Source organism: Condylura cristata, unplaced genomic scaffold (assembly GCF_000260355.1).
Source record: "Condylura cristata isolate star-nosed mole 26May11 unplaced genomic scaffold, ConCri1.0 scaffold00007, whole genome shotgun sequence".
Taxonomy (NCBI): Eukaryota; Metazoa; Chordata; class Mammalia; order Eulipotyphla; family Talpidae; genus Condylura; species Condylura cristata.
Window position 1 is genome coordinate 45,222,234 of NW_004567108.1, and position 26,633 is coordinate 45,248,866.

General features: G+C 34.9%; 1 protein-coding gene across 4 annotated transcripts in view; it reads left to right on the forward strand.

Annotated features, from left to right (window-relative positions):
- The window catches only part of ERCC8 (excision repair cross-complementation group 8), a 41,676-nt gene extending 16,476 nt beyond the window's left edge, over window positions 1–25,200 (forward strand). For 2 of the 4 annotated variants that reach the window (XM_004678283.2, XM_012721915.1), the window contains 9 exons: window positions 3,968–4,091; window positions 6,983–7,064; window positions 8,112–8,180; window positions 9,302–9,368; window positions 11,956–12,056; window positions 14,125–14,249; window positions 14,942–15,139; window positions 18,543–18,623; window positions 22,817–25,200. In XM_004678283.2, the coding sequence (XP_004678340.1) occupies window positions 3,968–4,091; window positions 6,983–7,064; window positions 8,112–8,180; window positions 9,302–9,368; window positions 11,956–12,056; window positions 14,125–14,249; window positions 14,942–15,139; window positions 18,543–18,623; window positions 22,817–22,885 (916 nt within the window). In that variant the 3' untranslated portion in view covers window positions 22,886–25,200. The remainder of the gene's footprint in view (window positions 1–3,967; window positions 4,092–6,982; window positions 7,065–8,111; window positions 8,181–9,301; window positions 9,369–11,955; window positions 12,057–14,124; window positions 14,250–14,941; window positions 15,140–18,542; window positions 18,624–22,816) is intronic. The other 2 variants (XM_012721914.1, XM_012721916.1) reach the window with 2 other exon arrangements.
- Window positions 25,201–26,633: the final 1,433 nt, after the last annotated feature.

A 26,633-nucleotide genomic window follows, 5' to 3' on the forward strand; every position in this document is an offset into this window, starting at 1 on the left:
GGCTATCCTCAGGTCTCTGGTTCTGAGCTGCAGCCTTTTCCCATATAACTGGTTTTTATACCACTTATCAGCTTCACTATAAACACAAATTATATTTTTCAACTGATATTAAGAGAACAAAAACATTAATGACTAGAAACAGTGAATTTGCTGGTGGCCCCTCACCAGACAGATACAGTATGCATACGTCCCCTTTTTATTTCTCTACTTAAAAGTGGCCTCACTTAAAACATATTTTTATTTGTCTTTTCTAACTGGTTTTTACTGATTTCCAGTCTTATGAGAATTTCTTTTAAGTCTCTTATGAAATATCTTTATGAATTTGTTATAATTTATCATACTGGTCATTTAATTCTTTCTCTTCGCCTATATTTAATCAGATATTGACCACAACTTTGAATTGAAAGAATGGGTGTTAAGGAAATTCTTTGAAGAAAAAAATTCTCTGTGTAAGGTGTATAAGCCCATGAAATACTTGTGAGGACATTTATGATTGTTTCTTGGCTCTGACACTTTACTTTGGAAACACAGACTTCAGAAACTAATTCTCTGAGCTACAGATTATTTTGTCTCAGAGATAATTACAGTTGCCCATCATTCTTAGAAGTTTTCTGTGAGAATTAAGTAAAATGCCTCCTTAAAAGCACATTGAGGGCTCTCCCTAGTGGTGCAACAGGTTAACCGCCGAATTATGAAGCTCTCTGAAGCCACTGCAGTGGAGTTCCAGACCCAGGCTGACCCACATGGTGTGGCAGACCTCTTCCGACCCACCCGCTGCTCCCCTCAGCAGTGTACTTTGTCAGTCTGCCTGTTCTGGTCCCTACTCTTTCGTTGGTGAATCCTCTAACCCACCACACCTCTGGCCTGTACCCCAGTTCTGTAAGCATAAATAAATAATTTTTTTTTTTTTTTAGAAAGCACATTGAAAAGTTAAACTACTATGCAAATGAAAAAAGTATAGTTATAGGGATACTTGGTACAAAATAAAATACCACCTCAAATACCCTGGAAGTGGATTTATGCTTTTTCACTATCACCAAAAGACAGACAAAATCAAATTTCAAAAATGTAAGGTAGTTATATTAGCTAATTTAATTCACTTTTATTTTATCTTGGCTGACATTTTATCATTAAGTTTAATTTGCTATATGGCAAATTACTATTTTCATATCTAACATGGACTATGTGGCTTTATTCCATGAAGCATTTGCTGTATAAAGTCAAATAAGTAATTATTGTGTAGCAGTCTTTTGATTTACTGTGATTTTCTTCATGTATTCAAACTCTGTTTAAATCTTTAATTTACATATGCACATATAGTATTTTCTAAAATGAATTAAAGTAACATTTTACATTCAAAAACTTTATAATCTAATTTTTTTTAAGATTTATTTATTTATGCATACAGAACTGGGGTATAAGCCAGAGGTGTAGGGGCAGTGAAAGGATTCACCAGAAACAGAGAGGGGAACAGAACAGGCAGATCTACAAAGTATACTGCTGAGGGGAGCAGTGGGCAGATCAGGAGAGGTCTGCCACGCCAAAAACTTTATAATCTAATTTTAAAATTGGCATCAAGTTAATGTGGCTTAACTATCTAGTTTTGGTGGTTTTTTTGGCTTTACATGAAATGTTCTTGATCAAAAAGATTCTATTCCTCTACTAAAAATTCTTACTAATAAGACTAATGAAACATACATAGTGAGAGATTAATGTGATATTTTGTCCTATGTTTTTAAGTATAAAGTATGACCTTTTAATATAAGATCCCTATATTAAAGATATATTTTATTTAAGGCTGTAAAATCTCTATGTAAATTCAGATTCTTAGGTGCAAATAGAAACTTTGCTTACCTTAACAGAAATTTACTGGGGGGATATTTTGTATCACTAACTAATAGAATGGTAGGAAAATCAAATGTAAAAAATGAGCTGGAAGCCAAAATGGCACAGTCAGGGTCACACCACAGAAGCAATTTAGACTGGATCTGCTACATGTCACCTATACAGACTCAACCTCACAGCTATAAATAATTGCTAACCGTCCCAAGGGTTTACCACTGGAGTTTTAGAGTCCTAGCAAGATTGATGAATCCCAGGACACATTTCCATGCCTTTGATGCGAAGGGAAAGGAAAAGAGCTATCTGGAGTCCTTTGTTTTATGTAATGTAAGGCAGGATACTGCCTTTTAGTAAAACAGGGGATTTCCCTCCAGTAGCAGTTTGGATGCTCAGTAGCCAAGAAAATGAACTTATTGTTCACTGTGATAGACTCACTTGGCTGTCCAACATCCATGTATATATAACTTCTTCCCACACATACCCTTTTTTTTTTTTTTAAAGATTTATTTATTTGTACATACAGAACTGGGGTACAGGCCAGAGGCTTGACCAGAGAGGCTTCACCAGAGACAGAGTGGGGAACAGAACAGGCAGATCTACGAAGTACACTGCTGAGGGGAGCAGTGGGTGAGTCAGGAGAGGTCTGCCACGCCATGTGCTCACCTCCGAGGGAGTCGAACTCATGTGGAAGTGGCTTTAATTTCTTAGTGCTGTGCTTTAATCCGCTGCGCCACCAGGGAGGGCCTCACATACCCTTTTTTGATGAAAATTGGTTCTGGCCTAACCTAATGCAGATACCACAATACAAGCAAAAACGTAATCATCATTCCCTTCCCTTTGGGTGATGAGCGTGTGTTTTCTTACGTCTAGTTGCAATTTAAGATAATGTCCATTTTTATACTAGTTTTATATGATCTTATATCAGTATTATGCAATCTGTAGTTATATAGTTAGCGTTTTTAAATAATGGAAGTAAGCTTTAGAGGAAAGAAAGGGGGAAATTAGCTAAAATAAAGAATATACACATGACAGGAAGTCAGGAAATGTGGCCAAAACTGATACTTAAGGCTTCCCTTCTTCATGTTCTTAATCCTTCAAATGGCACCACAGTATTAAAGCTTCTTTACCCAGTAGCATGACCCAGACCTTTACCTTAAGAAATCACAACTCATGATAGATAGTACTGTCTGTATAATATTGAAGTAGTCTTCTGTAACCTTTTGCTCATTTTATTATGAAAAATTTGTAATGTAAACAAAAGTATAATGAACTATGTTCCTATCACCCAGCTTTCAGTCATAAGCAATTTTATTTTTATCTTTACTTCTACCCACTCTAAAGCTTAATATGAAGCAAATGCTAGAAATATATTTTATTCAGAGATATGTTTATCTCTAAAAGATAGGCTTTTTATAAGCATAACTGTGATACATTATCTCATATACATAGTAATTCCTCTTATTAAATATCTAGTCAGTATTCATGTCTCCTAAGTATCTTGTGTTTCTTAAGAGTAAGTTTTCATGAATTGAGTCAATAAAATGACATATACTCTGTTAGTTTATTGTTCAGATTATACATCCCCCCCACATTGTGATATTGAGCTTACAACAAAAGCATGATTCTTCTGGTGATATGTTATATAACAATGGTGAATCCCATAAACATTTACTAATCATTCATTTGTTGTAGAGTAAGTTTCTTGAAAAAGTGGTATTGGGTAGGACATCATGGATGAGTGTGAGGCACTTAATAATCATAAAAATGATAGTGCTGATAGCATGACATTTGGCAAAAACAATTCCAAAACAAGATTAGTATCTGTTCTAGTAAGGAAACATCTCAGCTTCTCTGTGAAGGGGTCCAGTATTGCTGGCTGATCCCTCCAGGCTATGGTTCAGAAACAGAGTCTCACATTTTATGAGTCTTGGTAGGAAGCCAGAATCTATATCCATTTATAAAAACCTTGACCTTCAGGTGCCTAGATATTCTCACTCCTTCCCAGGACAGCTAGGACAATAGGCAGGTTTGGCCATATGCGAGGCTGCGGCTTGTTAATAATAAAGTAGCAGTGTGTAAGTTCATGTAGGTCAGTTATCTCTAAATTGTTATTGCTGTTTTGTAGAAGCCATCCTGATGTTCACAAATACAGTGTGGAGACTGTACAGTGGTATCCTCATGACACTGGCATGTTCATTTCAAGTTCGTTTGATAAAACTCTGAAAGTATGGGATACAAACACATTACAAGTAAGTACATAAAAAACTTTCCTGATTGTTCTGGAGGAAAAGGAGAGTTTAATCCTAAACCATCCTGCTAACATGTTATATGTGTTAGAAGTGAAAGCAATATTGTGACTATGGAGAACTAGACTAGTTGTGTTCATAGGTTGGCTCTGCCGTGGACACACTAGTGACACTGGGCAAGTGCGTGAACCTCTGTGTGTTCCAACTTTCTCCTTACAAATGTAGGGTAGTGATTATATCTTACAGAATGGTTGTGAGAGTTAAAGGAATCATGTGTCAAGGACTCAGAATATGCCTAACGTATAGTAAGTGTTTAAATGCCATTAGCTATTCTTACTATCTTTAGTATTTGAAAACTACTGTGGTCTAGTGGTCAGAGGAATAAAATACTTTGCCTACTGAAAAATCCTATTGCCTACTGCTCTAAAAACTTAAAGGAAAAGAAGATTACTGATATTATAGAACAGTAAAGGTAGATAGTAGAAAATAATTTTTAAAGTACTTGGTGAAATTTACACTTCTATGGCTAACTTTTTCCCAGAACTGTAGTCCTATATGTCTCTACCTGTGTGCAGAACCTCTCTTAGAGTCATGTTAATCACATTCCATTTGGAACTTAACATGTTCCAAATGGAATGTGATTACCTCTTGCATCCGTGAGATACTCATATTTCCCTTTTATGTTTCTCTCACCTCATAGTATATTTAGATTACTACTAACAAGTTTACTTTCCTTCCCGTGTTGCCAGCGTGAATATTACCCCAAAAGTAATCTTACTGTAAAGTGGTTTGATTAATTGTGTCTATGCCCAATCCCTTTCATGACTCCCATTATCAAAATTTAGCCTGGGTTTCTAGATTTTCTGTAACTGCACCCCCTACTATTTAAACCTTAGTCTCTACCCTTTTTTAACATAAATGATTTGCTGCCATTAAGTTTGTATTTTACCTTCTGATCACAACTTGATTGTATTGTTTGTATCAACTCATATCCCTTCTCAATGCAGTTTATTTCCTGTCTAGTTCATTTTGAAACTGGAAATTTGCACCCTTTGACCAACATCTTCCCATTTCCTCTACCCCACCTCTACCCTCTAGCTCTTGGTTACCACCACTTTATTATTTCATAGTTTAGCTTTTTAAAGTGATTTGTAAGTGAAATCATAGAGCATTTGTCTTTCTCTAACCTATTTCACTTGGCACAAAGTTTTCATAATCCATCCGTGTTGTCACAATGATAGGGTTTCCATTTTTCGAAATGCTGAATAATATTGAATATGACATCATATTTTTTCATTATGTCATGGATTCTTTAGGTTGTTTCCGTGACTTGACTATTGTGAATAATGCAGCAGTGAACATGAGAGTATAGCTATCTCTTTGAGACAGTGATTTCATTTCCTTCAAATATATACCCAGAATTCGAATTGGTAGATTCTAAAGCAGTGCGTGTTTAGTTTTTTAAAGAATCTCCATACTGTTTTCCATAGTGATTGTACTAATTTACATTCGCAACAGCAGTCACAAGGTTCCCTTTTCTCAACATCTTCACCAGTACTTCTTATGTTTTTGATAGCTGTTCTCACAGGTGTGAGGTAATATCTCATGGTTTGGGTTTGCATAAATCTAAGGGCTTCCTGAATATAATGTGTCTTCTGCAAATAATGACAGCCCGCTTCCTTTCCAATTTTGAAGCCTTTTATTTTTTTCTTGCCTAATTACTCTAACACTCATAGTACTGTTTTGAATAAAGGGAATATTGTGGCTATTTTGATTTTTTATCCAGACCACTGAAACGTTCTCAATATTAACAATAAGACTGCCTCTTCTTTACCATTTGTGTGTCCACTGAAGTAACTCTTAATTTCCTTAAAGATGTTTCCTTTGCATTACAACTTGGTTGTTTGGTACAGGGTTTAATGGTAGTAAATGTGTCCTGGGTATGCTAGCTAAGACGTATGCGGCTGAGAAGCAGAGTATCGGCTTAATCAGCTATGTCGATGCTAAAGTCTTTGAGAATGGAGTTGAAAAGAAGATGATGAGTCAGATGCTTATCTTTTCTTAGTTTCTAGGACTTATTAATAAAAGACTATTTTCCCCACAATGTTATAAATAATAAGATTTTAAATTACCAGTTTTTTAGCAGTTGCAAAAGAAATGATATATATACACACATAATGTATATATATGTGTGTGTGTGTATATATATATATACACATAATGTGTATATGTGTGTGTATATGAGTGTATATATATATATATACACACACACACATATATATATGTATACACATAATGTGTATATGTGTGTGTATATGAGTGTATACATATATATATACACACACACACATAATGTAATACTACTTCAGCCAAAAAAGAAAAGTGGTATTTTCCCAGTTGTGGCAACATGGATGGAATTATAAGGAACTGTTAAATGAAATAAATGAGGGGAAAGACAAATACAGATGATACGCTCACATGTGGATTATAAAGGAACAAAGCAAAGGAACAGCTAAAACCAAACTCAGATAGACCCATAGAGTTTAACTAAAGGCTGAGGCCACAAGAAGGGGGAGAGGAATTGAGAGAAAGGGTAGAGGGGCCCACTGGACTGAGGGTTATTTGTACTTTGGTGCTATGCTAACGTACACTTGAAGTGGTATGACCTGAATTATCGGTTCTGAAACATAAACAGAATTGTGAACCAACATTATATCAATGAAAATAAACTTACAAGTTTCTTGAAGATGCTAATATTCCTATGTTAAGTTAAGCAATCAAATTGCTAGCAATCAATTAAAAATTGCTGACCACTGAAAATAAGAAAACAGAATTTTTTTGCTTTTGTGATTGTATTTAGAACTTACACTTTAAAAATATCTTTTGATTATCAGACTGCAGATGTATTTAATTTTGAAGAAACAGTTTATAGTCATCATATGTCTCCCGTTGCCACCAAGCACTGTTTGGTAGCAGGTTTGTACCTGTATTGCTTTGTTTTAAACTTTGAAAACCTCCATTTTAACTAGTTAGTTTTGATATAGACATTTTAAGTCAGATGAAGATCACAATTCTTTTTAAAAATAAGTATATGCTACTATTTACATCTAGTTTAACAGATGCTCTGTGAAGCAGACACTGTACTAGCTAGTGGCTAAGTTGAAAGATTATGGAAACACATTTCTGAAGACTTACTTTGAAACTACTAAAGTGTCAAAGATTTTACATCAACAAAATTTCACAACTTTTTCAATTGGACATAATAAAACATGAAAATATTTCCTTTCTCTTAAGATTATATGATTAAAATTTAACACCCATTTATATGAAAATCCCATAACAAAGGTTTTCAGGAGAAAACTTGTTCTTCAGGTGTTGGGTCTCTGTGGTGCCGTTATACCTGTGACATTGTGGCACTACCCAAATCTTCACTTCCAGACATCATTTAGCTGCCTTATCTAGAAGGAAGAGCTGGACACTAACTTGCTATATAAAGTCTGTTTAGTCTGTGTTCAGAGTTTCTGTGAATCTTTAGTGATAATTAAATATATTATTAACTTGAAAGTACATTATTAACATGAAAATAGCAAACTATTAAAGTAAAATGAATTGATGTCATAAAATAGAACAGAATTGTATACATCTTGTAGCAATACAAATTTCCCGGGTTTGATATTTGAATTATATAACTAACACATAACCTTAGGGAAATCTAGATGGAGGGAAATAGATCCTTCTACACTGTCTTTGCAACTTCCTGTATATCTGTAATTATTTCAAAATGAAAGGCTAAAAACCGTGTAATACTTTTCTTAATACTGTAGTTACAACTAAAATAATTTTCTAATTATAAACAATAAAAACAATGCCCTGTATTTTTATCATACATTTATATATTGATACTCTGTATGGATACAATGAAAATACCATAATTCATGATGATGATACTTTCTTATTTCTTTTTGATGATGACTTATAACAAAATTAACCTAACAATTTTTTTGTTTGTTTTACTTTCAACAGTTGGTACTAGAGAGCCCAAAGTACAGCTTTGTGACTTAAAGTCTGGATCCTGTTCCCACATTCTACAGGGTATTTTTTTATTTGAAACAACAAGTACTTTGAGTAAACCATTCAATAAAAAGAAACATTACTACAGTGTATTCTTTGTAAGAGACTTGACTGATGTATTTTGTGCTAGTTGTTAAAAATCAACAGGGAAATAAAGATCCTTCTGTGCATTATTCTTATAAAACTGAACTATTGAGGAGAGAGTTATGTGAACAATGGCCATAGGGAAAGCTCAAAGGATACGGAAGGTCTAATTGAAAGCCTGTGTTTTTTCTACATTTTAAAAAATAAACTACTTATGAAACTTACATTAGTACTTGTTACATGAGCATTGTTTTAATTTTGTTTTGTCAGGGTAAACATTCTTAATATTTAGGACCTTTTATTTTCAATAAAGATACTGTAAAATAATCATATTGTTTGTTGTAGGTATATTCCCTTAAATTATCTTTGGTATTTTTTAAAGTCAGTATTACATCCTTTAATTCTAAGCAGTATAAAATGAGATGTCTCCAGATATGTACATTTTTATTTATCTCTAAGTAACATAGTATTCCAGGAAAATATGGTGAGATGGGTAGTGTTTAATTTACATTATCATGAATTTCTATTTTCATAAGATAAAAATACCTGATTAATTAGGTATCTAATTCAATTTGGTAAAGTTAACTATAACGCTGAAATTATTTACCCTATGCTTTCCAGAAAAAAAAAAAACTTGCTATACAAATGCCTTAAAATATTTTTCTTTTGTAACTTTCTGAAAATATAGTAGACATATTTTATTCTTTAGGATATTTTATGTGGCTAGTGGCAGTGACTTTTGTTGTAGAGATAAGTCAGTGACCTATATCACTATTAATGTATTGACTTAGTAGACTATTTTTAAAAAATAAAGGTTCACTTGTTCTGGCCTTTCCAAAGCAAAACCAGATGTTTTCAAATAAAATACTATGAGTGAAGAATACCGTGTAGACTACATGTTAATAATTAAACATAGATTATTATAAATGTGAAAAGAATCATATAAAGTATATCAGTGCTTAGTCTTCATGTTCATTAGAATCAGAGAAAATTAATCAAGCTGTATCTAGATTTTTTTCAAATATTTTGTAAGACTTTTTAAACAGTTGTATTTATAGGTCACAGACAAGAAATATTGGCTGTTTGCTGGTCACCGCGTTATGAATATATCTTGGCAACTGCAAGGTAAAATGCAAATTATTCAGTTTTGAACTTAATAATTAATGTAAGCATTTTAAAAATACTATAACATGCATATTTAGTTATGAAAATAGGATTTTAAAGTAATTGTTATATATCTAAAGTAATTTCATATCACCAGAAGAAAACTTCTTTTGTATTGTAATCTAATCCTAGCTATATATTTTGAAGGTGCTCACCTTCTAAAGTAAACATGAAAACAAGAACCTCTATGGAGTAATGCAAATATACTAGTATTACCTATAAACAACTGTGCTGTGATGTTTTTGCATACAAGTCTAGCACTCTGTTAATTTGGAATTAGTAGCATTTTTTTTTTCATTTCCTTTCATCCAGAGTTATTTTCAGTACAATTTAGCACACACTTCCATTCATGATTCAATTTGCTAGTATGTAATGAAAACATACCTATATTTCCAAAGCATTTTGCCAGAAACACAGAGGTAACCATGGAAGAGTCCCTTGAAGAAGCTAAAAGTTTAATGAGCAATAGAGTCAGAAAAATAGATAATTACAGAACATTTAAAAAATGTTTTCATAGAATTATATCTCCACTAGGTGTAATATGAAAAAAGATCTAGAACACTTAATTCTGAGAAGACTTAAGGGACTTGGGGGCTCTGTTTTTTAGAGGAAAGAGTCTTAATATTGAAACGCAAAGCAGAAAGCACCAGTAAAGAGAAATTAGTGAAAGCTAAGAGTTGGAGGGAATAATTTAGTGCTTCGGAACCTGCAATAGACAGGAAAGATAGAATCCAGAGTCCAGATAGAAGGGTGACTCATGATTTGACACATAAAGGGAACTGTGACACTAACTGCAAGGGAGGAAGGTGGATGTGAATATGTAGCTTTGTCAGAGAGGTTCAAGAATCAAAAGTAATTCCTAATATTTTTTAGTGGAGTAGAACTTGATGTTATCATCTACTGAAAATATTGGGGTGAAAAACAAATTTGAGGAAAGGCAGTAAAGTTTTGGAGAATGGGAGCGGGGAATAGAAGGGGCGCATAGGATTACTGTTGTGTGTGTTGCATGCTCAGTAGAAGGTATAGCCCACAGCTGAAAAAGCCACAAATTCCCAAACAAAAAACAGACCTGATAGTTATCATTGTTTAATGGAAAGTAGCTCGTGTCTGAAAATTGTTAAAGCCATGGACAAAAGGAAGAAAACAAAAATTACCAAAAGGCTTATAGGAGGGATCAAGGACCTAACAAAATACAAATATGAATAGTATGGAAATAACTTAACGAAATCTAGTCAAGATTTTGATACAGGCATTTTAATAAAACCTGTAGAAGAATTATTATAAAACCTGTTCATATTATAAAGGTGTACTTCTGGAATTTTATAGCCACCAGCCCTCCTTATCACTGTTTAGTCACCAAAGAAACTTATGTTAATAATTCATAGAATGTGATACTGAAATTTATGGTTTCCGAAGTTGTAGATAAGCAAGGTCTAGAAAGAATCAGAAGCTGACTAAAGAGATATGAAGGTGGGGAGCTAGGGTGCTAATGGTTGTCTCCATGCTTTACTAGATTTACATTGCTCATACCTAATGTTCTTCAAATTAGAAGCTAAGAGACTTTCAATTTGGAGATTATCCCCAGGTATTTGAATCAATACCAGAGTGGACCTAGTATTCACTATTTGGTGTCAGATATATTCAAAGCGAATTCATTTCTGAAAAAAATTAAATCTCACACTCATCCCATTGCAGATGCTTTCCCCAGCTGGAAAGAAAGAAAAACAACTAGAGAATGGAATTACTAGCTTTTTGCTAACTCTTCTAATTGGATAGGGTTGAACCACAGTCAGTTATAAGACCAGAGCTCTGTATAAAAAATAAGAAGGATTTATAAACAAGAAGTAGGCTTATGAAATACAATTTAATACTCCTGTTTAAAATTACTACAATATTGTGGGTGGTTAGGATATTGCTTAAATCTCCATGATAGCACTAGTTGAACTGATTTATATTTTAAGAATAACTTTGAAGTTGAAAAGTGTCTAATTTCTAGGAGACATTAAATTTAATTCTTGTATATCTGAGTAAGATTGATTTGAGTGCAGGAAACCAAGTGATACTATATTGTGCTCATTTATCAACCTTATCCTCAGTTGTGTTTTATATAAAGAATAAAAACACCTAATTTGTGCCAAGTGGGTTTTTAAAAGCAAGTGAAATTAGTTAGCTAATTTCATTTGATTATCTAGACAACATTTGAGTAACAAACTGTAGCAGGGATATAGTAACAAACTTGCTCCAGGCCAGGTGCCAACCTAGGCTTTGTGAGGAAAGGATGCACCTGTCATTAGAATCAACATAAAAAGCCACAGAAACCTGCCCCTCATGACCTCCAAAAGATTGCTTTTTCCCCATATTTTTTCCGCTTCTTTGTGCTACTACTTACTATTTAATATTTGCTGAAAAGACCAAAGTGCAGCAATCCAAATATACAAATACATTTGCACTAATATTTGAATCCTCTGTGTGCCATTGTAGTGGGAGAATGAGTGGGAGTGCAGTACTGTTTTAGCTACCTATTAGTGTAACATCCATTTCTTCTCAGTGCTGACAGCAGAGTAAAATTATGGGATGTGAGAAGAGCATCAGGATGTTTGATTACTCTTGATCAGCATAATGGGAAAAAGTCACAAGCTGTTGAATCAGGTAATGAATGCATTAATATAGAAATATGCCATTAATAGTTCTTTTATATTGAATGTTTTGAATTGAAATAAACAGGTCTTGACAAGTTACAGATTTTATTTTTTTAAAGGCATTCACCATAAATTTTTCTAAATTTACATAAACTATATTGTGTTTCTTTTTTTTTTTTTTTAATATTTATTTGTACATACAGAACTGGGCCAGAGGCCAGAGTCACAGGGGTGGCTAGAGGATTCACCAGAGACAGAGTGGGGAGCAGAACAGGCAGATCGAGGAAGTACACTGCTGAGGGGAGCAGCGGGCCGGTTAGGAGAGGTCTGCCACGCCATGTGGTCACCTCCGGGGCAGGCGGGAGTGGAACTCAGTCAGAAGTGGCTTTAGCTTCTCAGTGCTGTGCTTTAACCCGCTGCGCCGCAAGGGAGGGCCAAACTATTGTGTTTCTTCAAGATACAATTAAGTATGCCAGTTCATCTGCCCCTGGTTTTTCAGATGTAGAAACTTCTCTGGATTTGTTCTGCTTTATTTTTTTTTAAGAATTATTTATTTATTCATATAGAACTGGGGTACAGGCCAGAGATGTGGAGGGTGAGAGGATTCACCAGAGACAGAGTAGGGAGCAGAACAGGCAGATAGAAGAAGTACACTGCTGAGGGGAGCTGTGGGCGGGTCAGGAGAGGTTTGCCTCGCCATGTGGATCTCCTCCTGGGCAGGCGATCGAACTCAGGCGGAAGTGGCTTAATCTTCTTACTGAGTGCTGTGCTTTAACCCGCTGAGCCACCAGGGAGGGCCCTTGTTCTGCTTTATTTTAATGAGGCCAAATAATTCAAGTCAGTTCCACTTAGGAAGTTATAATAAATTGAAGAAATTGTAGTATATTGTGGCCATTAAATCAGAATAAAGCCTACCACTTTTGTTAAGTATGAATCAGTTTGCAATCCAGGTGACAAAGTCCATCGATTGCATGTCTACAATAGAATTTAATTGCTGTTTTGATTAATTCAGAGTCATCTGAATTAATTATGGACCAGAAATGTATTGTTTCTTCACTAAATTTATCAGGCTACGGTTGGTTAGGCTTTCTCACACTTGTTTGTTTTGAAAGTAATATAAATTTTGATTGATACTAGAACAGTTATCCTTCCCCTATTAGTTTTTTTAAATAATCCTAGTAAGATTTTTAATAGTCCAAGAAATTAATGACTTAGATCAAAACTTGTGTGTAAAAAGTTTAAAAGGTGCTTAATTTTTTTTTAAAAAACTGGGGTACAGGCCAGAGATGCGGAGGGTGAGAGAATTCACCAGGGACAGAGTGGGGAGCAGAACAGGCAGATCACGAACTACACTCATTTCTAGGGCGAGCAACTACACTTCTAGTGCCAGTAGCAGGTGGGTCAGGAGAGGTCTGCCTAGCCATGTAGTCACCTCTGGGGCAGCCGGGGATCTGGGATCGAGCTCATGCGGAAGTGGTTTAAGCTTCTTAGTGCAGTGCTTTAACCTGCTGCGCACCAGGGAGGGCCTAAAAGGTGCTTAATTTAAAATTTACTGCCAATTTATATCCATTTAATTGATAGCACAGCTTATTCTCTGAAAAAGAAATGAAAATTGCCAGAATTTTTCCCTTTAATTTTCCTTTATTTTTATGATTCTAACATAACAATTTACCATATTCTGATCATCTAAAGATTATTTTTAAATATAATGAACTATATATATATTTTAAAGATTTATTTATTTATGCATACAGAGCTGGGATACAGGCCAGAGCTGCAGGGAGGGTGAGAGGATTCACCAGAGACATAGTGGGGAGCAGAACAGACAGATCAAGGAAGTATACTACTGAGGGGAACAGTGGTCGGATCAGGAAAGGTTTGCTGCACCATGTGGATCACCCCTCCTGGTGTGGGAGGCTAAAGTGCTGTGTTTTAACCAGCTACTCCACCAGGGAGGGCCTGAGCTATATAATTTAAGTAATTCAGATAGTTGTAATTTATGGATTTAAATAACTATACCATCAGGTATGTGCTGGATACCAGAATAGATAAGTTGAACTGTATTTTTTTTATTACAGCAAATACTGCTCATAATGGGAAAGTTAATGGCTTATGTTTTACAAGCGATGGACTTCACCTCCTCACTGTCGGTACAGATAATCGAATGAGGCTTTGGAATAGTTCCAATGGAGAAAACACACTGGTAAGAGATTTTAAGGCCCTTCAATCTTCTGTATATAAATTAATGGATCTGTGATAGATAGTTGATGTCTTTCTAAAGCTTTAACTTCATTTCTTTTCTCTGGAGCACAGCTTAAACTTACTTCTAACGTATAATTATTTATAAATTTATAAAAATACTATTGTGAATCTATGTTTTATTAAAGTCTAATTTCTAAATTCTCAGATTTTCTTCTCACCCATTATTGAATCATCTTGAGGTATGGAAACTACCTAGAGTTCATTTGCCTTAGAGTAAAAACAAGTACTGATAGAGAAAATTCAAAGGCAGCTTTTAGCATGACAAAAGAAAAAGTTTTTCAAAGTTGCTATTCTGGTCTTATAGTTTTAGCTATTGTCAATGTCATTCAGTGTACTATGAAAACCTTGTAGTGTGTGACACATAAGTGCTTAGTACTTTAGCTCTGTGGCCTAAAATGATTCTCTTAAATTTGCCTTAATTTGCAATTTTGTTTCTATCCTGGTTGAAATGTCAGCATTTGCCCTTGTTATTTTTTTTACTGTTTGACTTTCCCTCTTATGTGAAATGTTCATTTATATCTATCATTGGCCCTTGTTTCCAGTAGGATATTTTTCATTCCCATTAGATTTTATAGAGCCCTATCTATCATGTAGATTTGGAAATGAGTGACTTTATGATTTTATATCTTACAGGTAAACTATGGAAAAGTTTATAATAACAGTAGAAAAGGATTGAAACTTACTGTCTCCAGTGGCTGCAGTTCAGAATTTGTTTTTGTACCATATGGTAGCACCATTGCTGTTTATACAATTTACTCAGGAGAACAGATAACTATGCTTAAGGGACATTATAAAAGTGTTGACTGCTGTGTGTTTCAGTGTAATTTCCAGGTGAGAATAATACTTAAGGGAACTTACAATGTTCAGGTAGCTGGCTTGCCAGACTACTGTTATATAAAATAGTAAGTATGCTTTTATTCTGAGGAATTATACTATAATCCATATTTGAACTAGGGTTTATTTAAGAGAGGGAAATGCAGCATAGATTTTTAGATGACATATAATGTATATATTCATTGATACATTATACAACTGGGACAAATTGTTTTGCATGTGACTGTAGTTTAGTAGTAAAATCTCTGGCAAATTGATGTTTTGTGAACAATTTGGGGGGAAAATGAAATAGTATGATCTAATTTCAAAATATTGATTTATGTGTGTGTGAGTCTAAAATTTTATTTTCTGCCAGTATTTAATAAAAGTTTACTTATGAGTTGGTACAACCTATACATTAAGATCTGTGACTTCAATTTATTTAATATCTTGACCTTTCTCTTTGATTTCATCAATAGAGTAGGTTGTTGTTTTTCAGACAACAGAGGCACAAATTATTTTGTATGCTCATTTGAGTTTAATATAGCCACGACTTGTATTTGTCCCACTTTGTAGGAAAGGAAAATTAGACTTGTGAAATTTAAATACTGATAGAGTGAAAATTATAGACTATGAGAGCTAAGAGGGGCTTCCCTGGTGAAACTAACTTATTTGTTCATTAATACTAAGTATTTAATGTATACCTGACTCTCTGCTCTAAGATAATACAGGGTAGATTTTTCAGCCTGCCCATAGTATGATAATATCTATTTAAAATATTCAAGTATATACCCTTATATCTATTAAACAGCTGTTGCACCAAGACCCCAACCCATCTTTAATACTTTTCCCTGTGTCGTCCTACATCTCTCCTCAACCAAAAACTAAAAGGGACCTTCGAGATCCTGCTTCCATTTTCTGGCCAGTAGTGGGCCATGTCCTGGTGTAACAGTTGTTAGATATCTTAAGTGTTAATTTCTGAAAGAAAAAAGTAAAGCATCAGATAGTTGGCTAGACTTACCTCAAGTCTGTAGATAATTATTGACAGAGCCTGATTATCTATTCAAAGAAATTATTAGAATAATTAGATATCATTATCTTATTCACAGTCACTTAGAAAGACAGCCAAGATTTTACTTAGGTCTTCTGACTACAAACAATTGCTGTCCACAAAATTAGAGCTTCCTAACAGGTTTACCTAGAATGAATAAAAGCCAAGATAACAAATACCCAATCCCCTCAGTCTCTGTAATAATTAGGTCAAATCTGGGTCAGACAGAAACTTGGGGCCAATATAGAGACATAAAAAATCAGTATGTTATTTTAAACTAGACTTTCTTCTTCTTCTTTTGCTCCAAAGGACATCATTGGGACAATAGGTGTAACTTAAATGCGACCTACTACCTCATGTTAATACATCAGCATGAATTTTCCGATTTTGTTTTTGCATTGTAATTATGTAGGAAAATGTTTTTATTCACAAGAAGCATACATTGAATTATTCAAGGATGAGGGATCTCAATGATTTATTCATGTTTTAGGGAAGAAAATTCTTTGTATTGCTTTTGCAACTTTTCTGTAAGTTTTAGGATTGTTGGGTGTTTAAAATCTAAATTTCCCAAGTGAATCCCTCAAGTCCCTCCATGTAAGTGAGGTCCTTATTATTTAAGGTGCTGCCTCTTCCCATCTTTCTTGAACACTTACAGAACTTTATGTATCTATCAGTACAACAGTACTTATCATGAATTGCCTTGTAAGATTATCCAACCAAGTTATCTTGGATATATATCATGCCTTCTTAGGAAATTAAATTGCTCAGGACACTGAACATCTGAAAATAATATTGTTTTATCCAAGACTAATATAACCATTTAGTCTAGACTTAAAAGTATAGTGTATAGAATTTTGTTCTTTTTACAAGATTTGTGTGTAACTAAATCTATTTCATTTATTTTTCTATCTCCATATTTCCTATAACTTCTTAAATATTATTTTCCCTTATCTTTAGAGCAGTTCTGACAGTGTCGTGCTTCAGATAGTTTTTGAGGACCCTCCCTGGTGGCGCAGTGGGTTAAAGCACAGCACTATGAGCTATCACAGCCATTGTAGCACCAGTTCAATCCCCAGCCAGGGAGCTGACCCACATGGCGTGGCAGACCTCTCCTGACCTGCCCGCTGCTCCCCTCAGCAGTGTATTTGTCAGTCTGCCTGTTCTGCTTCCAACTCTTTCTGGTGAATCTTCGCACCTCTGGCCTATACCCCAGTTCTCCATGTATAAAATAAATCTTTAAAAAAAAATAGTTTTTGAGATGAACATTAAAAAAATAAATAATTGCACATCAGAGCAGGGAAAAAAAGATTTATTGTTAGAGATATTTTTATAGAAATACAGATATTTATTTGTGAAAGAAAAAAGTTTTACAGTTCTTTTAACATTTTGATTTTTCTTTTTTTTAGACCATTCTCTTTTGCATAATAACCTTTTTGTCATTGACATATGTTTTTCATCCTCTTGTTTTTTCACATTATTGGCTTATATCCTGTTCTTTTCTCTTTGTGATACTCATTTTGAATATTTTCCTATCTCATTAAGTATTCTTATATAGTATCTTGTTATCATACTTTCAGGCAGTTATTCCTTTTTATTATTATAACACTGAGATATCTTTGAATTTTATGTATGTCGTTGGCATGAGTTCTTAGAAATGTATGCCACAACTTTTGGTATATATTGAGGTTCTATTCTTCAAAAAGATTATACCAATTTATACTCTCTGTATATGAGAGTATTCATTTCACTGCCCCATAGGAATATTTTCACTGCTAAGCAATGTAACATATCCCTTAATTAAGTTTTGTTGGAAAGAGAAAAGGAGCATTGTTTGGCAGTTGTGCAAACAGCATATCCATAAAGACTGACATAGACTGTGTGTTAACCCAAGCTCCTCCCTGTGAAGTAAACTTCGAAGGAATATGGCTTGTGAGTCTTAAAGCTCTTTCATTGAGTAGCAGCCAGTTAAGCAGCTATGAACTAAAGAAACCTTTGTGAATTTTTGGTCTATTTTAGCTTGAAGAAACTCATATTATTATACTCTGTTAAAGGTCACTTTCATACTTCTTATTTTTCTCCCTCTAACACTTGAAGTGATGAAAACTATGATAAGAGCCACTAAAATTTTAAGTGTTATGTAAAATTTCACGTTAAAAAGCTCTAACATATCCTAATATTATTTTTAAATACAAAACAAAGCTTTACTACATCTTAAAGGGGGCATTGGCCTAGGTTAGTGGGGAATAGAAATAGAATTAATCTCATTGAGTTAACCTAAGAATTAATCATTTAAGAAATTAGTGAATTTTATTTCAGATTGTTACCAGATTTAAACCAATCACAATCACACCTTTGCTTTATGTGTTCCAGGAACTTTATAGTGGTAGCAGAGACTGCAATATTCTTGCTTGGATACCATCCTTATATGAACCCATTCCCGATGATGAGGAGGTAAATGATTGCACAAATCATAGTCAGTTCTATTTCTTGCTATTTTCTGACTGTAAAAGTGATTTGCCTGTTATAACACATTTGACAATTTAAGAAAAATATCCAAAGTTCATAGATTTCTTAAATTAGGAACAATTAACATTTTGATTGACTTTGCTCTTGCTTTTTCTTATGCATATGTGTTTTTTAAACATAGTTAATATTTTTAGACATACAAGTTGGTATCCTACTAACACTTACTATACAATAAGCCCTTTTCCATATCATTAGTAGCTATTTTAAGTATTATTTTACTAATACAGTATTGTTGTTGATATACCACAATTTAATTATTTACCTCATTGGAGACATTTCTTTTGATCATTATAAATATATTAAGGCGACTATTTGTTAATAAATTATTCATAATAATATAAATAAATTAAAAGTAAATCTTCAGAAGAAAACTAAATTGCTTAATGTATAGCACTACTATGACTGATGGTTTATTTCCTTACATAGTTATAGTTTGAACTACACATCTAGAAGAATTTATATATATATATATAAAAAATTAAGCAAAACAAGTAGAAAATCAAAGGTACACAACATTTAAATTCAAGAACTATAATCATTTACATTTAAATATTAGATCTATCATGCCTTATCTTTTAAATACACTGCTTATATGCTTTCATCAAGTCCTAATTCTAACCCCATTCTCATGGTAGTACAGAATGGCATGTGATGAGATTTATTTTCACAAAGCTTAGTTTTAAGGACTCTTGTGACTATAGATAGACCATGGCTGTGATCGTGATGCATGCCTGCCGAGAAGTCTGCTCCAGCCCTGCAGCAGGGGTCCCCACATGTGCCTCTGCTGTGTCACTCATACTCGGAAGTGTTTCATCTCAACTATCAAATGTTACAGCTTCCCATAGAGGCAAAATAACACAGTTCAAAACAAAACAGGACATTCATATACATACACTCACTTAGTCTTTGGTTTCAGGTAAATTAAATAAAAATAATACTGGGACCTGGGTTTAAAATTCCAGTTCTGTGATTCATTTGTGTTCTGGCACAAGTTTATGATATCTCCAAATATCAGAATCATCAAAGCAAAATTGTTCTTAGGTTTCCTTTCAAGTCTACCCTTGAGATGAGATTGACTTCCCAGCAACCAAGATATAACCCCCTAGGGTTGTTTGTTTTGATATCCAAGATAGAGGAGGAATTTAGTTCTACCCCAAGAAACCAAAGGAGCAAGGTTTATGGTCATTAAGCATAAATCCTATTATTTAATTGGCAGAATGTTTTATTGTATTCTGCAAATCTGGTTTTATATTCCCTCTGACTAAAACTTGGTCATGGTTAAGGCAAGCTACTCACTCTCCCAAATGTCTGAAGTGTGTAGGGTCCCATACTACAGCTTAAATTGATCTCTCATCAAGAACCTTTATTTTTATGGGCACAAAAAATAAAATTAAAATAAATAAATAAAACAATACATAGACATGCTCACATAGACACCCCTGTAATCAACCTATAAAGACTGTACCAGTGAGAAATTTAGAATTTATCAGGATGTATGGGCGAAAGTTGTTAAGTTTGATTTTGTTTTTTCATTTCATTATTTGGAGCTGTACTAGATCTTTTCTAAACTCCTTATCTCTATTACATTCAAAACTGTTAGAAGAACATGCATTCTGGTGAGGTGGAGATGGTTATGTTCAAGCATAGATCAAGTATCCACTAGGAGGAGATGTCATAGAGAAAATGAAAGTAACAGGTGGTAGTTTCACTTGCTCAGAAGATCTCAAACAAGTTACTACATCTACTTACATCTTTAACTATAAAGTTTTTTTGTGTGTGTTTTAAGCAATAACATGTATTTCTAATATACTATGTTACACTCATATTTACTGCTATAAACAGCAAAATGTAGACACAATTGCATTTTGATTTCCACTTATTTTTTTCTTTGTTCACTATATCATACTAGTTTACAATAAAATATAACTTTGCTTCTAGGTTACATCTTGAAATGAAATTAAAATGCTTCACATATTGGATTTTCATAGTAGATTAGGACACAAGAGCCTTGTGTGGTTTATCCACCTATAGACACTTTGGGTAGATATCTAAAGTAGTTAAAGACAGATCAGGAGACAGGAATCACCTAACCTCTCCAGAGACAATATAGTTGTGAATAAATGCTCACTAAATAACCTAACTTAAAAGTTAAATTATAGAGACCAAAAGATACGAAATTCAATAAACATTTTTTTAATAGTTTATTTTTACATCATTTTGTGCCTTTTCCCATCTCAGTTGTTGTTTTTTGTTTTTTAAAGAGATTTATTTATGCATACAAGAACTGGGATACAGGCCAGAGATGTGGGCGGTGAGTGGATTTACCAAAGACAGAGTGGGGAGAAGAACAGGCAGATCAACTGAAATACACTGCTAAGGGAAGCAGCGTGTGAGACAGGAGAGGTCTGCTGCACCATGTGGATCACCTCCCTGAATGGGGATCGCACTCATGCTTCAGTGGCTGCAGATAGCTCCACAGTGTTGTGCTTTAACCCTTTGTGCCACCAGGGAGGCCCCTCAGTACACATTTGGATTAAAGAATAAATGAACAAACTTCAGTATGAGACTCTTGCAAATAAGTAATTGCTGCTAAAAATAAGACGTTATCTGAGGTTTAGTAACAATTTTGTATCTAGACATCTGTGGCATAATGACATTCTGTTTTTACACCTAGATGTGGTAGTAAACTCTGATCTCTTTAACACCTACAAAAAAATGTCTAAATTGGGCCCTCCCTGGTGGCACAACGAACGGGTAAGGATGCAGCACTCCAAGCTAGCTGCAGTCCCATCAGTGCGAGGTTAATCCCCAGCTCCAGAGGTGATCCATATGGGGTGGCCGACCTCTCCTGACCTCTGCTGCTCCCCTCAGCAGTGTACTTCCATCAGTCTGCCTGTTGCACTCCCCTCTCTGTCTCTGGTGAATCCTCTCACCACTCCTGTACCCAGTTCTGTATGCATAAATAAATAAATATTTTTTTAAATGCCTAAATTAATATATTGTTTTCTAACTTTCCTCACTGACATTTGGGGAATTTACTGAGAATGCCAAATTTTGTGTTAGCATTGTTTATTTTAGAGTATTCTAAGTTATGTACATTAGTATTCTAAGTAACATTCTCAGACATACATTAGAAGTTACCCTTAACATGAAATATTATATGTTGCAAAAGGTAATACAGCTAAAATAATTTCAGTTTTGATGCTAATTTATTGCTATAAAATCTTCAGAGTGAGAGTTAAACCTTGCTCATAATGTTCAATTACTTCAAAAAAGGGTCCATCTTAGAGCCCTAGAGTCAGTTGCCAGTGAAAAAGAAGGTAATCAGTCAGTTTCCGAATAACTTTAACAGCTACAAAAAAAATGTCTAAATTGAGTTGATTTCAAATAACACAGAATTAAAATTATTCTAGTTGCTGATTACATTAATTAAGTATGGCTCTAAAATTGTAAGAACAATTTTATTATCTAAATGCATATTATTTTTCAAAGAAATCTCCCATAGAGACCTGTGTACTAACGATAACTATTTCTGACATATTTTGCAAGTGCTTCTGACTACCTTACTTGTACTATGTAAATAAACTCACTACTTAATAATATGCATTACTTTTTGGAGCAAAAATGGTTTTATTCAACTGAATGAACACCTTATTCCCCATATTTAGATATTTGCTTACTTATAAAAGTCAAGTCCGTTCAAATAATGAAAAGTTGCCAACATGAACATTTTGTATTTTCAAATTAAATCATACACCTGAGTCCAATCATAGCCACATAGGTGTTAATGTGCTACCTTCTCCAGTTGATTCCAAAGAGTTGCAAAAATGCCATAAGCAATAGCAGCATCATTATTTGTGTGTTGTTAACTACTTTGGAGGAAACAAATAATTTGGATAGTTTGTTGTGTCTGTTTAAAATGAAGTTACATTATCATTACATCATTACATTATTGTACGTGAAATGTTTCCTAATTACCTTTGTTGTGAATTTAACAGTTACATAGTTATTTTCTTTAAAAATAATCTAATTACTATTCACCTGACACATTTTATATTATAAATCTAAAATTACAAGGTAAAATAATGAACTCTTTCTCTCTTTTCCCCCCTTTTTAGACTACAGCCAAGTCACAGTTAAATCTAGCATTTGAAGATGCCTGGAGCAGCAGTGATGAGGAAGGATGAATATTAGTGTTTAGTTCCTTTGTATCTACTGGTAAAACTTCAGATGTGGGAATTTCTTTTTAATCTGTCTGTCCATTGAAGGCTAAATTAGCCCTGAATGTGTGTGAGTTTTTCACCTGATTGCTAACCTCACAAGGTATCTACAGAACTGTTGCTACAGTAGACGGAGACAAGTGATGGTATTCCGCTTCTCTTCACCCCATGTGGGACATGGAGCAGATTATATGAACAATAAGATGCAGACCCAAGGTTCAGCAAGTGGAGGTATAAGCATTCACTTTCTCCTGGAGGTATAAGCATTCACTTTCTCCCACTGGCTATATTACCACCCTGCTCATTTTCACTTTCAAGATAATTTTAGTAAAGATGATTGTATCAAAAGTAATAATTGAAAAGGTAACACCAAAATTATCTTAACCATTTTCAGGTATTCCATTTTCCCAATGATTTCATTTACTTGACCAGCATCAGTTCTAATGTTAAGATATTTTTAGATTCCATGCTTCCGACAATTCAAGAAGTTTCTCAGAGGAGGGTTTTAACTTGAGGAAAATCCCATGTTTACTGTAATGCTCCAGGTGGCAGCTCATTCTCATGCTAGGAGCCCCCATTTATGAATCTCATTAAGATGTGACCAAGTCCTACTTCATTCATTAAAGCAGAAAAATATGCTGACAAGGTTCTAGCTAAAACATGAAGTATTGTAAAAATTTCTATTTTATTGTTTCTCTTTTGTGTGTCATAGCTCAAGATGATTATCATAAAGGCAATCATATCTTTCTTACTGAGTCTATCAGTAGAAGGCTAGTAAAAGAAGTTTTGTGAACTTGATTACTAAACATGTTGTTGGAGAGTTTTAAGTATATAAATGTTAGAGCTACCTTCTGACCAAATGCTTTCCACTCACTCACTTTATAGTTGAATGTCTAGAACCCTGACCATTTTGTGTTCATTTTGTTCCTTCCTTGTTGAAGGAAATGCTCAGCCTTGAAGATACTTACAACCTTGAAGAAAAATGTTGAAACTTAAAATTATTTTTTTTTAATTTTAAGATAAATGAGGTCTTTCTCCAGGCTGTCAATAACTATGTTGCTTCTTTCTAATTATGTAAGTGTGCATGCTCATTAGAAACAATTCCAGCAGCATAGAAACTTACAAAAGAATGTAATGGTAACCCTGGGATCATACCACCCTAAGCTGGTATTATAGTGGCCATTCATCTCTTTATACACCTAGTTTGTGTAATAGGATGCTTATTTAGCATGTTATTCTGGGAGCTCCTGCCCCTATCTCCTACCCCTCCTGCCACAATCCGAGTTATTGACCAACTGTGTGCTCCTTCACATTACAGTCCTTTATGGACCTGTGTAGACATAAGTGGGGAAGTATTTTTTTTTTTTCTTGGCAAAATGAAATACACGATTTTGACCTTTTTCTTTTTCAGTTTTTGCTTACAAAAATATGTCTGTGTCATTTGCCATAAAATAATTGTTAATAGTTTACTATAGTTTCTTACTTCCCATATCCATAGTCTTGCAGGTGGGTCCTTCATCCTGGGCACATGGCCTCTTCCAGGACTAGCTCATCCTTAGGAGCATGTCTTTGATGAGAAAGCAGCCAATTCAAAGTACCCACTCCCAATCATTTTCTTTATCAGATTCCCATATATCAAGCCAATATTTCTCCTGTCCTAAATTGCTGGAGGGCCAAGATACCAGATAACTGGGGACAACCCATTACCCCTGACCCCACTAAAATTATTCAGGCTATGCAATCCTAAATTCAGGGTACCTCCCCTGCCTCACTCATTTTGCTCTCAAAACCTCCAGTAAAACCTAAGCATCATGCTCCTGCCTTTCCCTAGAGAGGAGGCCTCCTGACCGGCCCCGGTCCTTGTCCCTGTGCCCTGCATGGTGTGATGTATGTGACTATAAACTTACTCCTTCATTACAGCCATCTCTTTGTGTATCTTGCCATACATGATTAGAACAAATCCAGGTATAAGTCTTAACCTGGTTGGCACAGAAAATGGGGCTTGATACCAAATGAATATGATATGATCTTAAACTGCCTTTGGCTTACTACTAACTGCATCTAAAGTCAGTAGCCTCTGCCTGAAATAGCACCCATCATTGTTGGCCCGTTTGATGGCTTCTGTATTATGTTGTCAGCTATTGCCATGATCTCCCAACCTAAAGGGTGTACTCACCATTTTTCCTCACAAAGATGCTCCCAAGGTAACTTCTAGCAGGAAATCACATAAAAAAAAAGAGGGGGTGGGGTGTTAGGTAAGTCACAGAAAACTGGGACAGAAGGAGAGATGCAAAATCAAAGTGCAAGTCAAGATAATGGCTGCCATTGTCTGCCAGACCAGGAGCTACTTCTCCACATCTGTCTCCCACATATCTCCTCAAGTCTTCCCAGCAGTACCAGGGTGGAAGTTGGGCCAAAAGAGAGAGGCCTGCCTGCCTTCCATAGTATATAGATCCGTCTGTTTGCTCATTTCTGCCCCAGTTCCCAGCAAGAAGCTCATGGCACACTGGGACTTCTTGTGCTGGGCTGCTGCACGTTGCAAGTAGAGGAAAGGTACCCATTTTATGCTCTTCCCTCTAACACAGCTCATCACAGTAAGTATAAACCTATCCCTACATTTACATGAAAGAATGAATACTGAGTTTGCTCTTTAGCATCAGTCTTTTTAAATTTAAAACCTTCCTTAGGTTTGGAAGGAGTACATTAAGAAGTTAGCCTTATCATTCAAATGAATCCATTGGTCTGTTCATCCTGCTGACCTCAGACAGACAGTTATTTCATCAACAAAATGGGTTTATTTGGAAGAACAGCAAAGGCAATGTGGGAAGTGTACTCTTATGGTAAGACAGGCACATGCCTCCTGTCTTACTCAACCCAGTTTAGTTAAGTGTTGGCAGGGCTGTTGTAAACAAAGTTCATTACAGGAGGTTGGGAGTTTGATGAGAGGTGGCTGCTCACTCACTGGGCTACACATTCTCATTAGCTGAGTTGTTGCTGTACAAATAGGGACCTTCTATTGGGATGGGGAAGCAGCATCATTTCCTGGCAGAGAAGAAAAACAAATTGGGTCCTATAGTTTGCTGATTGCATACTGTGAAAACACTCCTAGCCTTCAGACCCATTTAAATAAGGTTTCTGAAATTAATTTGCAAAGCCAATAACAAGTTGAACACCAGTTATGTGTCAAACACCAGATCAAATCCTTTGCTGTACTCAAACATTTCCATTGAAACATTTCTATTAGCATCATTAAAGTTGAGAATGAAGAAATGGAATGAAAGGGATGCAATTCTTTAAAAACACAGGTTGAAAAAGAGATAAAGTTAAATATGAAAATAAGATAAAGTTGCAAAGGAGAAAATGAAGGAGTAGTTAGGGGAAGGAAACAGCATTAAATATTTACACACAGCAATTGGAAAAAGCCTCACAGAAAAAGGAATTTTGAGTAATGACCTGAGACGTGCAGGAACTGCCTAGCTATGCAGTTATCTGGGAAAGAATATCACGTACAAAGCTTTAAAGCAGGAGCACAGAAGGAGTATACAAGAATTGTCAAGCATGAAAGAAGTAAAATTAGGCCCTCCCTGGTGGCGCAGTGGGTTAAAGCACAGCACTGAGAAACTAAAGCCACTTCCGACTGAGTTCCATTCCCGCCTGCCCTGGAGGAGATCCACATGGCAAGGCAGACCTCTCCTGACCTGCCCGCTGCTCCCCT